This window comes from Somniosus microcephalus, chromosome 21 (genome assembly GCF_052327205.1).
Source record: "Somniosus microcephalus isolate GS21.2 chromosome 21, FLI_Smic_1.0, whole genome shotgun sequence".
NCBI lineage: Eukaryota > Metazoa > Chordata > Chondrichthyes > Squaliformes > Somniosidae > Somniosus > Somniosus microcephalus.
The window spans coordinates 79,803,656-79,821,340 of record NC_141007.1 but is presented as its reverse complement, the minus strand read 5'-3'; the positions used below and the strand labels follow the sequence as shown (position 1 = coordinate 79,821,340).

The 17,685-nt window shown below is 51.2% G+C and overlaps 1 protein-coding gene across 1 annotated transcript in view; it reads right to left on the bottom strand.

The window, feature by feature from the left end:
• ankfn1a (ankyrin repeat and fibronectin type III domain containing 1a) overlaps positions 1–17,685 on the bottom strand; it is a 194,364-nt gene that overhangs the window by 145,638 nt on the left and 31,041 nt on the right. Inside the window, exons 8-10 of the mRNA XM_085964026.1 lie at positions 15,363–15,462; positions 13,644–13,776; positions 7,347–7,463 (exon numbers count right to left, since the gene is read on the bottom strand). Of these exons, the coding sequence (XP_085820152.1) occupies positions 7,347–7,463; positions 13,644–13,776; positions 15,363–15,462 (350 nt within the window). The remainder of the gene's footprint in view (positions 1–7,346; positions 7,464–13,643; positions 13,777–15,362; positions 15,463–17,685) is intronic.

Here is a 17,685-nt window from a genome sequence, read left to right as displayed (position 1 = left end):
CTACACTGTCCCATCAAACACTCCCAGGGCAGGTACAGCACGGGTTAGACACAGAGTAAAGCTCCCCCTACACTGTCCCATCAAACACTCCCAGGGCAGGTACAGCACGGGTTAGATACAGAGTAAAGCTCCCTCTACACTGTCCCATCAAACACTCCCAGGGCAGGTACAGCACGGGTTAGACACAGAGTAAAGCTCCCCCTACACTGTCCCATCAAACACTCCCAGAGCAGGTACAACACGGGTTAGATACTGATTAAAGCTCCCTCTACACTGTCCCCATCAAACACTCCCAGGGCAGGTACAGCACGGGTTAGATACAGAGTAAAGCTCCCTCTACACTGTCCCATCAAACACTCCCAGGGCAGGTACAGCACGGGTTAGATACAGAGTAAAGCTCCCTCTACACTGTCCCATCAAACACTCCCAGGGCAGGTACAGCACGGGATAGATACAGAGTAAAGCTCCCTCTACACTGTCCCATCAAACACTCCCAGAGCAGGTACAACACGGGGTAGATACAGAGTAAAGCTCCTTCTACACTGTCCCCATCAAACACTCCCAGGGCAGGTACAGCACGGGTTAGATACAGAGTAAAGCTCCCTCTACACTGTCCCCATCAAACACTCCCAGGGCAGGTACAGCACGGGTTAGATACAGAGTAAAGCTCCCTCTACACTGTCCCATCAAACACTCCCAGGGCAGGTACAGCACGGGTTAGATACAGAGTAAAGCTCCCTCTACACTGTCCCATCAAACACTCCCAGGGCAGGTACAGCACGGGATAGATACAGAGTAAAGCTCCCTCTACACTGTCCCATCAAACACTCCCAGGGCAGGTACAGCACGGGATAGATACAGAGTAAAGCTCCGTCTACACTGTCCCATCAAACACTCCCAGGGCAGGTACAGCACGGGTTAGACACAGAGTAAAGCTCCCTCTACACTGTCCCATCAAACACTCCCAGGGCAGGTACAGCACGGGTTAGACACAGAGTAAAGCTCCCTCTACACTGTCCCATCAAACACTCCCAGGACAGGTACAGCACGGGTTAGACACAGAGTAAAGCTCCCTCTACACTGTCCCATCAAACACTCCCAGGGCAGGTACAGCACGGGATAGATACAGAGTAAAGCTCCCTCTACACTGTCCCATCAAACACTCCCAGGGCAGGTACAGCACAGGTTAGATACAGAGTAAAGCTCCCTCTACACTGTCCCATCAAACACTCCCAGGACAGGTACCGCACGGGTTAGACACAGAGTAAAGCTCCCTCTACACTGTCCCATCAAACACTCCCGGGGCAGGTACAGCACGGGTTAGACACAGAGTAAAGCTCCCTCTACACTGTCCCATCAAACACTCCCGGGGCAGGTACAGCACGGGTTAGACACAGAGTAAAGCTCCCTCTACACTGTCCCATCAAACACTCCCAGGGCAGGTACAGCACGGGTTAGACACAGAGTAAAGCTCCCTCTACACTGTCCCATCAAACACTCCCAGGGCAGGTACAGCACGGGTTAGACACAGAGTAAAGCTCCCTCTACACTGTCCCATCAAACACTCCCAGGGCAGGTACAGCACGGGTTAGATACAGAGTAAAGCTCCCTCTACACTGTCCCATCAAACACTCCCAGGGCAGGTACAGCACGGGTTAGACACAGAGTAAAGCTCCCCCTACACTGTCCCATCAAACACTCCCAGGGCAGGTACAGCACGGGTTAGATACAGAGTAAAGCTCCCTCTACACTGTCCCATCAAACACTCCCAGGGCAGCTACAGCACGGGTTAGACACAGAGTAAAGCTCCCTCTACACTGTCCCATCAAACACTCCCGGGGCAGGTACAGCACGGGTTAGACACAGAGTAAAGCTCCCTCTACACTGTCCCCATCAAACACTCCCAGGGCAGGTACAGCACGGGTTAGACACAGAGTAAAGCTCCCTCTACACTGTCCCCATCAAACACTCCCAGGGCAGGTACAGCACGGGTTAGACACAGAGTAAAGCTCCCTCTACACTGTCCCATCAAACACTCCCAGGGCAGGTACAGCACGGGTTAGATACAGAGTAAAGCTCCCTCTACACTGTCCCATCAAACACTCCCAGGGCAGGTACAGCACGGGTTAGACACAGAGTAAAGCTCCCTCTACACTGTCCCATCAAACACTCCCAGGGCAGGTACAGCACGGGGTTAGATACAGAGTAAAGCTCCCTCTACACTGTCCCATCAAACACTCCCAGGGCAGGTACAGCACGGGTTAGATACAGAGTAAAGCTCCCTCTACACTGTCCCATCAAACACTCCCAGGGCAGGTACAGCAGGGGTTAGACACAGAGTAAGCTCCCTCTACACTGTCCCATCAAACACTCCCAGGGCAGGTACAGCACGGGTTAGATACAGAGTAAAGCTCGCTCTACACTGTCCCATCAAACACTCCCAGGGCAGGTACAGCACGGGGTTAGATACAGAGTAAAGCTCCCCCTACACTGTCCCATCAAACACTCCCAGGGCAGGTACAGCACGGGTTAGACACAGAGTAAAGCTCCCTCTACACTGTCCCATCAAACACTCCCGGGGCAGGTACAGCACGGGTTAGACACAGAGTAAAGCTCCCTCTACACTGTCCCATCAAACACTCCCAGGGCAGGTACAGCACGGGTTAGACACAGAGTAAAGCTCCCTCTACACTGTCCCATCAAACACTCCCAGGGCAGGTACAGCACGGGTTAGACACAGAGTAAAGCTCCCTCTACACTGTCCCATCAAACACTCCCAGGGCAGGTACAGCACGGGTTAGATACAGAGTAAAGCTCCCTCTACACTGTCCCATCAAACACTCCCAGGGCAGGTACAGCACGGGTTAGATACAGAGTAAAGCTCCCTCTACACTGTCCCCATCAAACACTCCCAGGGCAGGTACAGCACGGGTTAGACACAGAGTAAAGCTCCCTCTACACTGTCCCATCACACATTCCCAGGGCAGGTACAGCACGGGTTAGATACAGAGTAAAGCTCCCTCTACACTGTCCCATCAAACACTCCCAGGGCAGGTACAGCACGGGTTAGATACAGAGTAAAGCTCCCTCTACACTGTCCCCATCAAACACTCCCAGGGCAGGTACAGCACGGGTTAGACACAGAGTAAAGCTCCCTCTACACTGTCCCATCAAACACTCCCAGGGCAGGTACAGCACGGGTTAGATACAGAGTAAAGCTCCCTCTACACTGTCCCATCAAACACTCCCAGGGCAGGTACAGCACGGGTTAGATACAGAGTAAAGCTCCCTCTACACTGTCCCATCAAACACTCCCAGGGCAGGTACAGCACGGGTTAGACACAGAGTAAAGCTCCCTCTACACTGTCCCATCAAACACTCCCAGGGCAGGTACAGCACGGGTTAGACACAGAGTAAAGCTCCCCCTACACTGTCCCATCAAACACTCCCAGGACAGGTACAGCACGGGTTAGATACAGAGTAAAGCTCCCTCTACACTGTCCCATCAAACACTCCCAGGACAGGTACAGCACGGGTTAGATACAGAGTAAAGCTCCCTCTGCACTGTCCCATCAAACACTCCCAGGGCAGGTACAGCACGGGTTAGACACAGAGTAAAGCTCCCCCTACACTGTCCCATCAAACACTCCCAGGGCAGGTACAGCACGGGTTAGATACAGAGTAAAGCTCCCTCTACACTGTCCCATCAAACACTCCCAGGGCAGGTACAGCACGGGTTAGACACAGAGTAAAGCTCCCCCTACACTGTCCCATCAAACACTCCCAGAGCAGGTACAACACGGGTTAGATACTGATTAAAGCTCCCTCTACACTGTCCCCATCAAACACTCCCAGGGCAGGTACAGCACGGGTTAGATACAGAGTAAAGCTCCCTCTACACTGTCCCATCAAACACTCCCAGGGCAGGTACAGCACGGGTTAGATACAGAGTAAAGCTCCCTCTACACTGTCCCATCAAACACTCCCAGGGCAGGTGCAGCACGGGATAGATACAGAGTAAAGCTCCCTCTACACTGTCCCATCAAACACTCCCAGAGCAGGTACAACACGGGGTAGATACAGAGTAAAGCTCCTTCTACACTGTCCCCATCAAACACTCCCAGGGCAGGTACAGCACGGGTTAGATACAGAGTAAAGCTCCCTCTACACTGTCCCCATCAAACACTCCCAGGGCAGGTACAGCACGGGTTAGATACAGAGTAAAGCTCCCTCTACACTGTCCCATCAAACACTCCCAGGGCAGGTACAGCACGGGTTAGATACAGAGTAAAGCTCCCTCTACACTGTCCCATCAAACACTCCCAGGGCAGGTACAGCACGGGATAGATACAGAGTAAAGCTCCCTCTACACTGTCCCATCAAACACTCCCAGGGCAGGTACAGCACGGGATAGATACAGAGTAAAGCTCCGTCTACACTGTCCCATCAAACACTCCCAGGGCAGGTACAGCACGGGTTAGACACAGAGTAAAGCTCCCTCTACACTGTCCCATCAAACACTCCCAGGGCAGGTACAGCACGGGTTAGACACAGAGTAAAGCTCCCTCTACACTGTCCCATCAAACACTCCCAGGACAGGTACAGCACGGGTTAGACACAGAGTAAAGCTCCCTCTACACTGTCCCATCAAACACTCCCAGGGCAGGTACAGCACGGGATAGATACAGAGTAAAGCTCCCTCTACACTGTCCCATCAAACACTCCCAGGGCAGGTACAGCACAGGTTAGATACAGAGTAAAGCTCCCTCTACACTGTCCCATCAAACACTCCCAGGACAGGTACCGCACGGGTTAGACACAGAGTAAAGCTCCCTCTACACTGTCCCATCAAACACTCCCGGGGCAGGTACAGCACGGGTTAGACACAGAGTAAAGCTCCCTCTACACTGTCCCATCAAACACTCCCGGGGCAGGTACAGCACGGGTTAGACACAGAGTAAAGCTCCCTCTACACTGTCCCATCAAACACTCCCAGGGCAGGTACAGCACGGGTTAGACACAGAGTAAAGCTCCCTCTACACTGTCCCATCAAACACTCCCAGGGCAGGTACAGCACGGGTTAGACACAGAGTAAAGCTCCCTCTACACTGTCCCATCAAACACTCCCAGGGCAGGTACAGCACGGGTTAGATACAGAGTAAAGCTCCCTCTACACTGTCCCATCAAACACTCCCAGGGCAGGTACAGCACGGGTTAGACACAGAGTAAAGCTCCCCCTACACTGTCCCATCAAACACTCCCAGGGCAGGTACAGCACGGGTTAGATACAGAGTAAAGCTCCCTCTACACTGTCCCATCAAACACTCCCAGGGCAGCTACAGCACGGGTTAGACACAGAGTAAAGCTCCCTCTACACTGTCCCATCAAACACTCCCGGGGCAGGTACAGCACGGGTTAGACACAGAGTAAAGCTCCCTCTACACTGTCCCCATCAAACACTCCCAGGGCAGGTACAGCACGGGTTAGACACAGAGTAAAGCTCCCTCTACACTGTCCCCATCAAACACTCCCAGGGCAGGTACAGCACGGGTTAGACACAGAGTAAAGCTCCCTCTACACTGTCCCATCAAACACTCCCAGGGCAGGTACAGCACGGGTTAGATACAGAGTAAAGCTCCCTCTACACTGTCCCATCAAACACTCCCAGGGCAGGTACAGCACGGGTTAGACACAGAGTAAAGCTCCCTCTACACTGTCCCATCAAACACTCCCAGGGCAGGTACAGCACGGGGTTAGATACAGAGTAAAGCTCCCTCTACACTGTCCCATCAAACACTCCCAGGGCAGGTACAGCACGGGTTAGATACAGAGTAAAGCTCCCTCTACACTGTCCCATCAAACACTCCCAGGGCAGGTACAGCAGGGGTTAGACACAGAGTAAGCTCCCTCTACACTGTCCCATCAAACACTCCCAGGGCAGGTACAGCACGGGTTAGATACAGAGTAAAGCTCGCTCTACACTGTCCCATCAAACACTCCCAGGGCAGGTACAGCACGGGGTTAGATACAGAGTAAAGCTCCCCCTACACTGTCCCATCAAACACTCCCAGGGCAGGTACAGCACGGGTTAGACACAGAGTAAAGCTCCCTCTACACTGTCCCATCAAACACTCCCGGGGCAGGTACAGCACGGGTTAGACACAGAGTAAAGCTCCCTCTACACTGTCCCATCAAACACTCCCAGGGCAGGTACAGCACGGGTTAGACACAGAGTAAAGCTCCCTCTACACTGTCCCATCAAACACTCCCAGGGCAGGTACAGCACGGGTTAGACACAGAGTAAAGCTCCCTCTACACTGTCCCATCAAACACTCCCAGGGCAGGTACAGCACGGGTTAGATACAGAGTAAAGCTCCCTCTACACTGTCCCATCAAACACTCCCAGGGCAGGTACAGCACGGGTTAGATACAGAGTAAAGCTCCCTCTACACTGTCCCCATCAAACACTCCCAGGGCAGGTACAGCACGGGTTAGACACAGAGTAAAGCTCCCTCTACACTGTCCCATCACACATTCCCAGGGCAGGTACAGCACGGGTTAGATACAGAGTAAAGCTCCCTCTACACTGTCCCATCAAACACTCCCAGGGCAGGTACAGCACGGGTTAGATACAGAGTAAAGCTCCCTCTACACTGTCCCCATCAAACACTCCCAGGGCAGGTACAGCACGGGTTAGACACAGAGTAAAGCTCCCTCTACACTGTCCCATCAAACACTCCCAGGGCAGGTACAGCACGGGTTAGATACAGAGTAAAGCTCCCTCTACACTGTCCCATCAAACACTCCCAGGGCAGGTACAGCACGGGTTAGATACAGAGTAAAGCTCCCTCTACACTGTCCCATCAAACACTCCCAGGGCAGGTACAGCACGGGTTAGACACAGAGTAAAGCTCCCTCTACACTGTCCCATCAAACACTCCCAGGGCAGGTACAGCACGGGTTAGACACAGAGTAAAGCTCCCCCTACACTGTCCCATCAAACACTCCCAGGACAGGTACAGCACGGGTTAGATACAGAGTAAAGCTCCCTCTACACTGTCCCATCAAACACTCCCAGGACAGGTACAGCACGGGTTAGATACAGAGTAAAGCTCCCTCTGCACTGTCCCATCAAACACTCCCAGGGCAGGTACAGCACGGGTTAGACACAGAGTAAAGCTCCCTCTACACTGTCCCATTGATAGAGTAGGATTGCCTCTGAGCACAAGTCTAACTGCTCGGTTACCCAGCTTGGGTACAGTTGTAGAATTTTGCAGCGTGTGCGGTGCCTGAGCTCAGCCCTCAGTGGACCTCCTGCCAATGCCCCTCCCCCCGAGGCCACTGACCTGTAACTGGGCTGCTGCGCTGAGCATCTTGTGTCGTGCCTGCAGCGCTGAGGAGGAGGACGTGGAAGCTGAAAGGTTCTGCCGCAACCACTTGACCTCTTCCCATGTGCATGACAGCTGAAAGAAACAAAGATGTTTAGTGCTGAGGATGGTTCTGGAAAAGGCAGCCGGTGCTTCTCCTGGGTTAAACTCACTCTGGTGAATCCTAGCCATATTACAGAATCTTACAGCATAGAAGGCGGCCATTCGGCCCATCGTGCCTGTGCCGGCTCTTTGAAAGAGCTCTCCAGTTAATCCCACTCCCCCTGCTAATTTTTTCCCTTCAAGTTTTTTATCCAATTGCATTTTTGAAAGTTACTATTGAATCTGCTTCCACCGCCCTTTCAGGCAGCGCATTCCAGATCATAACGACTCGCTGCATAAAAAAAAATTCTCATCTCCCCTCTGGTTGTTTGCCATGTATCTTCAATCTGTGTCCTCTGGTTACTGACCCTCCTGCCACTGGAAACAGTTTCTCCCTCTCTACTGTATCTAAACCCCTCAGCATTTTGAAGTATCTCCATTACTTTTACCAAGGAGGATGACTGGGAGAGAGCACCTCGCACATTTACAGTTTCTCACCAACAAAGCATGTTCAAGGTCTAATTTCTCTAACTGACCATCTCCCTGATCCCCTCCCAAATGGGTCTTCATAGAAACATAGAAGATAGGAGCAGGAGTAGGCCATTCGGCTCCTCAAGCCTGCTCCGCCATTCAATGAGACCATGGCTGATCATCCAAATTCAGTACCCTGTCCCTGCCTTCTCCCCATATCCCTTGATCCCTTTAGCCTCAAGAAATATATCTAACTCCTTCTTGAATATATTTAATGAATTGGCCTCAACTGCTCTGTGTGGCAGAGAATTCCACAGGTTCACCACTCTCTGGGTGAAGAAATCCTCCTCATCTCAGTCCTAAATGGCTTACCCCTTATCCTTAGACTGTGACCCCTGGTTCTGGACTCCACCGCCATCGGGAACATCCTTCCTGCATCTAGTCTGTCTAGTCCTGTTAGAATTTTATAAGTTTCAATGAGATCCCCTCTCATTCTTCTAAACTCCAGCGAATATAAGCCCAATTGACCCAATCTCTCATCATACGTCATTCCTGCCATCCCAGGTATCAGTCTGGTGAATCATCGCTGCACTCTCTCCATGGCAAGAACATCCTTCCTCAGGTAAGGTGACCAAAACTGCACACAATACTCAAGGTGTGGTCTCACCAAGGCCCTGTACAACTGCAGCAATTTATCCTTGCTCCTGTACTCGAATCCTCTCGCTATGAAGGCCAACATACCATTTGCCTTCTTAACCACTTGCTGAACCTGCATGCTTACCTTCAGCGACTGGTGCACAAGGACACCCAGGTCTCGTTGCACTTCCCCTTTTCCCAATCTATTGCCGTTCAGATAATAATCTGTCTTCCTGTTTTTACCACCGAAGTGGATAGCCTCGCATTTATCCACATTATACTGCATCTGCCATGCATCTGCCCAATCACCCAACCTGTCCAAATCATACTGGCGTTTCTCTGCATCCTCCTCACAGCACACACACCCACCCAGCTTTGTGTCGTCTGCAAACTTGGAGATATTACATCTAGTTCCCTCATCTAGATCATCATTAATATATATTGTGAATAGCTGGGGTCCTAGCACTGATCCCTGCGGTACCCCACTAGTCACTTCACTTCCTTCCTGAGCGGGTTGGGGGCATGTTACAGTATCTGAGTAATGTGAGACATGACGTGTGGTGAGTGCAGTGTGCTCGGGAGGCACAGGTGACTCAGGACCTCTGGTTCCCAAAGTTCTCCCCCACTGGGGGTTTCCTCGCCTCGTGTCTGGGTCTGTTGTAGACTCATTGATGGAGATTGATCGCTGTGATTGGTCAACTCCATTATCGTTGGATCTTTGATTACCAGGATGGAAAAGGCGAACTAGATGGAACTTGGTCTTTTCTCATCCAACAATTCTTATCTTCCTGTGTCACAGATAAGCCCTGTCAGCCTCTTCTGGTGGATCCCATGTCACTATTTGATGAGGAGACATATACACACACAGACACACACACACACACACACACACACACACTCACACACTCACACACACACACACTCACAGACACTCACACACACAAACACACACACTCACACACACACTCACACACACACACACTCACAGACACTCACACACACAAACACACACACTCACACACTCACACACACACACACACACACACATAGAAACATAGAAGATAGGAGCAGGAGTAGGCCATTCGGCCCCTCGAGCCTGCTCCGCCATTCAATGCGATCATGGCTGATCATCCAAGTTCAGTACCCGGTACCTGCTTTCTCCCCATATCCCTTGATCCCTTTAGCCTTAAGAAATATATCCAACTCCTTCTTGAATATATTTAATGAATTGGCTCTACTGCCTTCTGTGGTAGAGAATTCCACAGATTCACTACTCTCTGGGTGAAGAAATTCCTCATTTCTGTCCTAAAAGGCCTACCCCTTATCCTTAGACTGTGACCCCTGGTTCTGGATTCCCCGACCATCGGGAACATCCTCCCTGCATCCAGTCTGTCCAGTCCTGCCAGAATTTTATAAGTTTCAATGAGATCCCCTCTCATTCTTCTAAACTCCAGCGAGTACAAGCCCAATCGACCCAATCTCTCCTCATACGTCATTCCTGCCATCCCAGGTATCAGCCTGGTGAATCTTTGCTGAACTCCTTCCATGGCAAGAATATCCTTCCTCAGATAAGGCGACCAAAACTGCACACAATACTCAAGATGTGGCCTCACCAAGGCCCTGTACAACTGTAGCAAGACATCCTTGTTCCTGTACTCAAACCCTCTCGCTATGAAGGCCAATATACCAATTCAATTCAATTCAATTCAATTCAAATGCTTTATTGGCATGAAAGTTTACAGGGAACCATATTGCCAAAGCTTACATAACAAAAAGTACAGTTTTCCAACATTCTGTAGGTGTCAAACAATGTTGACCTTCGTTGGGTACATACAATATTACTTTAAACAATATTAATTTAAACAGTCTTTGTACATCAGTGGGTATATTCAGTATTAATTTTAAACAGTCCTCAGGTTGTGACATGTTGTTACATGTTTGGCACCAAGGTATGGTCTGTCTCCTTCTCCCAGGACTAATCTTAATTTTGACAGGTCATCCAATTCCTTGAAATCTGGGGTTGTTTGGCTGAGCTTGTCAAATAATATGTTTCTTGATGTGTTGAATTTTTCGCATTTTAGGAGGAAATGCATCTCTGTCTCAACCTCGCCGGCCAGACATTGATCACATATTCTATTCTCTCTAGGCTGCCAGGATTTCTTGTATCTTCCTTTTTCAATTGCCAGTTGGTGGTCGCTTAGTCTGTACCTGGTGAGGGTCTGTCTCTGTTTTGTGTCTCTGATGGTCGAGAGATAGTCTGCCAGTTTATATTCTCTTTTTAGGGCCCGGTAACATTCTAATCTGCTTTGGCTTTTGGTTATTTTGTTCCAATGTTCCAGGTAGGTTTCTTTGCTTTGTTTAATGATTTGGTTCACTCGGATTGGTGTTTGGACGGCAGTGTTGGTCTGGGACTGGTCAGGTCCGGCTGAGTAGGAGTACTTAGTTTCAGTAGCAGCTGACTCAGGGGACTCTTTTCTGGGTTTAGCTCTTGGGTCTGGAAGGCTTTAAAATGAAGGGTGTCTGGGGAGCTAGATTTGAGGTGATTTAGGAAGTTTAGTGCTCGTTTTTGGATGTTTATTATCAGTGGGTATCTGCCTAGTTCGGCTCTGCATGCATTTGTTGGTGTTTTCCTTTGGGTGCGAAGGATGCTTCGGCAAAATTCTGCATGTAGGGCTTCTATTGTGTGTTTTTCCCATTTAGTGTAGCTATGGTGATTGAGCGGGCCCCATACTTCACTACCATACAGCGCAATCGGCAGGATTACGCTGTCAAATATTTTTAGCCAGATTTTGATTGGGATTTGCCTTCTTAACCGCCTGCTGCACCTGCATGCTTACCTTCAGCGACTGGTGCACAAGGACACCCAGGTCTCGTTGTACTTCCCCTTCTCCCAATCTATTGCCATTCAGATAGTAATCTGCCTTCCTGTTTTTGACACCAAAGTGGATAACCTCACATTTATCCACGTTATATTGCATCTGCCATGCTTCTGCCCAATCACCCAACCTGTCCAAATCATCCTGGAGTTTCTCGGCATCCTCCTCACAGCAGACACGTCCACCCAGCTTTATGTCATCTGCAAATTTGGAGATATTACATCTAGTTCCCTTGTCTAGATCATTAATATATATTGTGAATAGCTGGGGTCCAAAGACCGATCCCTGCGGTACCCCACTAGTCACTGCCTGCCACTCGGAAAAAGACCCGTTTATTCCAACTCTTTGCTTTCTATCTGCCAACCAGTTCTCTATCCAAGTCAGTACCTTGCCCCCAATCCCATGTGCCTTAACTTTACACGCTAATCTCTTATGCGGGACCTTATCGAAAGCCTTCTGAAAGTCCAAATACACCACATCCACTGGTTCTCCCTTATCTATTTTACTAGTTACATCCTCAAAAAATTCCAGTAGATTCGTCAAGCACGGTGTCAAGATGGCGGCCGTGACGGTCCAGTGCTGAGAGCGTTCTCCCTGCTTCGGGTGGCCAGCTCTCGCCGCTCGCTCCCGCAACCGGAGCGAGGTGCTCGGCGAGTCGGGCAGAGGCAGCGCAGCGCGGTGAGCAGCAGCAGCGGCCATAAAGTCAACGCACTGGAGCACATCGGCCGGCAGCTCCTCGGCGGGAAGGAATTCTGACTGGGAGGAGGGGAGCCGAGCATGGCGGCCAGAGGCCGACCCGTGAGAGGGAGAAGCAGGCCCCGGGCCGTGGAGCCGGCGACGGTGAGGAGGAGGCCGCGGCGATTGGAGCATTCACATTCCGACGATGTGTTCGGCGAGTCGGGCGGAGGCAGCGCAGCGCAATGAGCAGCAGCAGCAGCCACGACGACCTGCTGCAACACGTCGGCCGGCAGCTCCATGGCGGGAAGCTCGCAGTCCGGATGGCAGGAGGGGAGCCGGGCATGGTGGCCAGAGCGGGAGAAGCAGGCCACCACACGTGGAGCCGGCAACAGTGAGGAGGAGGCCGCGGTGAGGAGGAGGACGGAGCGGCTGAGGGACATCGTGCTCCCACTGCCACGGGAAGCCATTGTATTGACTCTGAACGCGGCGCTGTATGTATAGCTGACGCGTCCCCACGGGGAACAAGCATTCCATTGTACTTGTACTTGTACGGGTTACATATGGCAAATAAAGCTGAACTGAACTGAACTGATTTACCTTTTGTAAATCCATGTTGACTTTGTCCGATCCAGTCACTGTTTTCCAAGTGCTCTGCTATTACATCTTTTATAATGGACTCTAGCATTTTCCCCACTACCGATGTCAGGCTTACCGGTCTGTAATTCCCCGTTTTCTCTCTACCACCTTTTTTGAATAGTGGGGTAACATTAGCTACCCTCCAATCCATGGGAACTGTTCCAGATTCCATCGAATGTTGGAAGATGATCAGCAATGCATCTACTATTTCTATGGCCACTTCCTTAAGTACCCTAGGATGTAGATTATCAGGCCCTGGGGATTTATCGGCCTTCAATCCCATCAATTTCCCTAACAGCATTTCCCTACAAATACTGATTTCTTTCAGTTCTTCCCTTTCATCAGACCCTATGTTGCCCAACATTTCTGGGAGGTTATTTGTGTCCTCCTTTGTGAAGACAGAACCAAAATACACACACACACACTCACAGACACACACAGACACAGATACACACACACAGAGACACAGACACACAGACACAGACACAGACACACACACACACACACACACACAGACACAGACACACACAGACACAGATACACACACACACAGACACACAGACACAGACACACACACACACAGACACAGACACACACAGACACAGATACACACACACACAGACACAGACACAGACACACAGACACAGACACACAGACACACAGACACACACACAGACACACACACACACAGACACAGACACAGACACACACAGACACAGATACACACACACACAGACACAGACACACACACACACAGACACACACACACACAAACACACTGGCAGACACACATTACACATACATATATTTCTTAGCTCACACGCAGCTATTACAGCCCATGGAAACCTGAAAAGGAATTAGGAAACCCAACACATACCTTTGTGAACCAGAGAAAATCTTGCATCATAGAGCTGGAGTAGGAATCGTCTATCTCCACGATCGGGATCTGATCTTCATTCGTTACCAAGACGTTGTCCTTGTGATAAAAGACGGCAGCAATGTAAACTCCTCTTAGAGAAACAAGAGAAACACAGGTGGTCAGATAGCCTCTCTGTGAGACGCTCACAGCCCCTCCCCGCTGGCTCAGTGGGTATATTCCCCCACCCCGCTCCCCCCACCTCCCAGGGCCCCACTTCAGTTCCCAGTCTGTGTTGATCCCTGGGGTTGGTTGTGATGCTATGAATGGCCTTCGCTCCCAGAAGATTCTGCTCCTCATCATTACCCAATGACTATTATGATGCCAATCTCTTCTCTCTCTCTCCTTCCCCTCCCTTTCTCGCTCTTTTCCCTCTCCCCCTCCCTTCAATTCCCTCTCTCTTTCCCCAGATTGGGGTGGGGTGGTGTGGGGGAGGTGAGGATGGGGGGACGCTGGGATGGGGGGTTGGGATGGGGGTGGGGATGGGGTCTGGGGTGGGGATGGGGGTGTGGGGATGGGGTGTGGGGTGGGGATAGGGTGTGGATGGGGTCTGGGGTGGGGATGGGGTGTGGGGTGGGGATGGGGGTGTGGGGATGGGGGTGTGGGGATGGGGGTGTAGGGTGGGGATGGGGTGTGGGGATGGGGGTGTGGGGTGGGGATGGGGGTGTGGGGATGGGGGTGTAGGGTGGGGATGGGGGTGTGGGGATGTGGTCTGGGGTGGGGATGGGGGTGTGGGGATGGGGGTGTGGGGTGGGGATGGGGGTGTGGGAGTGGGGGGTGGGGTGAGGATGGGGTGTGGGGATGGGGGTGTGGGGATGGGGTGGGGATGGGGGTGTGGGGATGGGGTGAGGATGGGGTGTGGGGATGGGGGTGTGGGGATGGGGTGGGGATGGGGTTGTGAGGATGGGGTGTGGGGATGGGGTGTGAGGATGGGGTGTGGGGATGGGGTGGGGATGGGGGTGTGGGGATGGGGTGGGGGTGTTATAAATCTCATCATCATGAAGAAACGACTCATGAAATAACGCTGGACAGCCAGCTGGTGGCGCTGTCCAAGGAGTATAAATACTCGGGCGTGGGCCCAGCTGCCCAGGGACATTTTGTAAGACAGGAACTAGTGAAGTACAACTAGACCTCCATGTTCTGAAACAAGTTGATTAAAGCCTTGCTTTATACTCAAACCAAGTGCGTAGTGAGTTTTATTACGTCAGGGTGTGTGGGGACGGGGGATGGGGGGGGGTTTGGGTGTGTGTGGGGGGGGGTGGGTGGGGGGACGCTGGGATGGGGGATGGGGGGGGGTTTTTGGGATAGATGCCTTTGCTAAGCCTGATGGTTATAGGAGAATGGAACAGCCATAAACTGCAATAAAAAAACAAAAGTGCTGGAGTTGCACAGCAGGCCGGGCAGCATCCGGGAGAGGAAAGAGCGGTTAAAGTCTCGGTGGAGACGGCCCCCCTTCACTGCAGCGACTCTGACACATACTGGATCCCAAGCATCCAGACCTGCCTTTCTCTCCCAGCCTCTGACTGAACTGTGGTAAATTTGCAACGTGTTCAGTTTTGGGCTCTTTAGTGTTTGGTTTTATCTGTTGGGCGACATCGAATCCTTCCGATCGGAACAGACCCCAACACTAACATTCCCCTTGCCATTCACATTTAACCAGCCACATTCTTGGACAGAAACCTTTTTAATGTTTTCACAAACTTGCTCGAGGAATGAAAGAGATGTTTCAGACTTCGCGACACAGACTGCTTCCGGCTCGGATTCTGCACCTTCGAGTTTTCTGGAACAGCAAAGAGACTTGCATTTCAGAGTAGAGGAGGGCGACAAGGCTAATCCCACTTTCAAACACCTTAGTTACCCAGATAGCCTCATGTAGCTGGGACTCTACACTGTAGACTCGGTGATCTGATTGAGGTTTACAAAATAATGAAGGGACTAGACTCTGTTTAAGTGAACCAATTATTTCAGCTGTATAGATTAGGGAGGACCAGGGGTCACTCTCTGTGTGGCCAGATCTAGGTTAGATATCAGGAGGTAGTTCATTTCCCAGAGGGGTCTGGACAGAGTAGGTAGAGAGAAACTGTTCCCATTAGCGGAGGGGTCGAGAACCAGAGGACACAGATTTAAGGTGATTGGCAGAAGAACCAAAGGTGATATGAGGAAAAACTTTTTTACATCTTGAGTGGTTTGGATCTGGAATACACTGAAAGGGTGGTGGAGGTAGACTCAATCGTGGCTTTCAAAAGGGAGTAGGATAAGGACCTGAAGGAAAAAAATTTGCAGGGCTACGGGGGAAAGGGCAGGGGAGTGGGACTAGCTGAGTGCCGGCACGGGTTCGACGGGCCGAATGGCCTCCTCCTGTGCTGCAACCATTCTATGATTCTATGAATCGTGGACCTCTGGAACAGGCTGCCAGCTCGTGCGGTGGGCGAGATTCGCTGAATTTCTTCATGCGAGAGCTGGACCGGTTTCTGGCTGGGGGCGGCGATCACCTCTTCCAAGAGGTCGGTACTGCATGACATTAATTACACAGGATTACAAAGGATATACGGCACAGAAACAGGCCATTCGGCCCAACCAGTCCATGCCGGTGTTTATGCTCCACTCGAGCCTCTTCCCGTCTTTCTTCATCTAAATCTATCAGTGTAACCCTCTATTCCCTTCTCCCTCATATGCTTGTCCAGCCTCCCCTTAAATGCATCCATACTATTCACTTCAACCACTCCCTGTGGTAGCGAGTTCCACATTCTCACCACTCTCTGGGTAAAGAGATTTCTTCTGAATTCCCCATTGGATTTCTTGGTGACTATCTTATAGCGATGGCCTCTAGTTACGCTCGGCACTTGAGGGAAATAAACTTGCAGGGCTACAGGGTTAGAGCGGGGGTGTGGGACTGACTGGATTGCTCCACAGAGAGCCGGCACCGACTCTGTGTGTGGTGTGTGAGTGTGAGTGTGTGTGTGTGAGTGTGTGTGTGAGTGTGTGTGTGAGTGTGTGTGTGAGTGTGCGTGTGAGTGTGCATGTGTGTGTGCGTGTGTGTGAGTGTGTGTGTGAGTGTGTGAGTGTGTGTGTGAGTGTGTGTGTGTGAGTGTGTGTGTGTGTGTGAGTGTGTGTGTGTGTGTGTGTGTGTGTGTGTGTGTGTGTGAGTGTGTGTGTGTGTGTGTGTGTGTGTGTGTGTGTGTGTGTGTGTGTGTGTGTGTGTGTGTGTGTGAGTGTGTGTGTGAGTGTGTGTGTGAGTGTGTGTGTGTGTGTGTGTGTGTGTGTGTGAGTGTGTGTGTGTGAGTGTGTGTGTGTGAGTGTGTGTGTGTGTGTGTGTGTGTGTGTGTGAGTGTGTGTGTGTGTGTGTGAGTGTGTGTGTGAGTGTGTGTGTGTGTGTGTGTGTGTGTGTGTGTGTGTGTGTGTGTGAGTGTGTGTGTGAGTGTGTGTGTGTGTGTGTGTGTGTGTGTGAGTGTGTGTGTGAGTGTGTGTGTGTGTGTGTGTGTGTGTGAGTGTGTGTGTGAGTGTGTGTGTGTGTGTGTGTGTGTGTGTGAGTGTGTGTGTGTGTGTGTGTGTGTGTGTGTGAGTGTGTGTGAGTGTGTGTGAGTGTGTGTGTGTGTGTGTGTGTGAGTGTGTGTGAGTGTGTGTGTGTGTGTGAGTGTGTGTGTGTGTGTGAGTGTGTGTGTGTGTGTGTGTGTGTGTGTGTGTGTGAGTGTGTGTGTGTGTGTGAGTGTGTGTGTGAGTGTGTGTGTGTGTGTGTGTGTGTGTGTGTGTGTGTGTGTGTGTGTGAGTGTGTGTGTGGTGTGAGTGTGTGTGTGTGTGTGTGTGTGAGTGTGTGTGTGTGTGTGTGTGAGTGTGTGTGTGTGTGTGTGTGTGTGTGTGTGTGAGTGTGTGTGTGTGTGTGTGTGTGTGTGTGTGTGTGTGTGTGTGTGTGTGTGTGTGTGTGTGAGTGTGTGTGTGTGTGAGTGTGTGTGTGTGTGTGTGAGTGTGAGTGTGCGTGTGAGTGTGCGTGTGTGTGTGTGCGTGT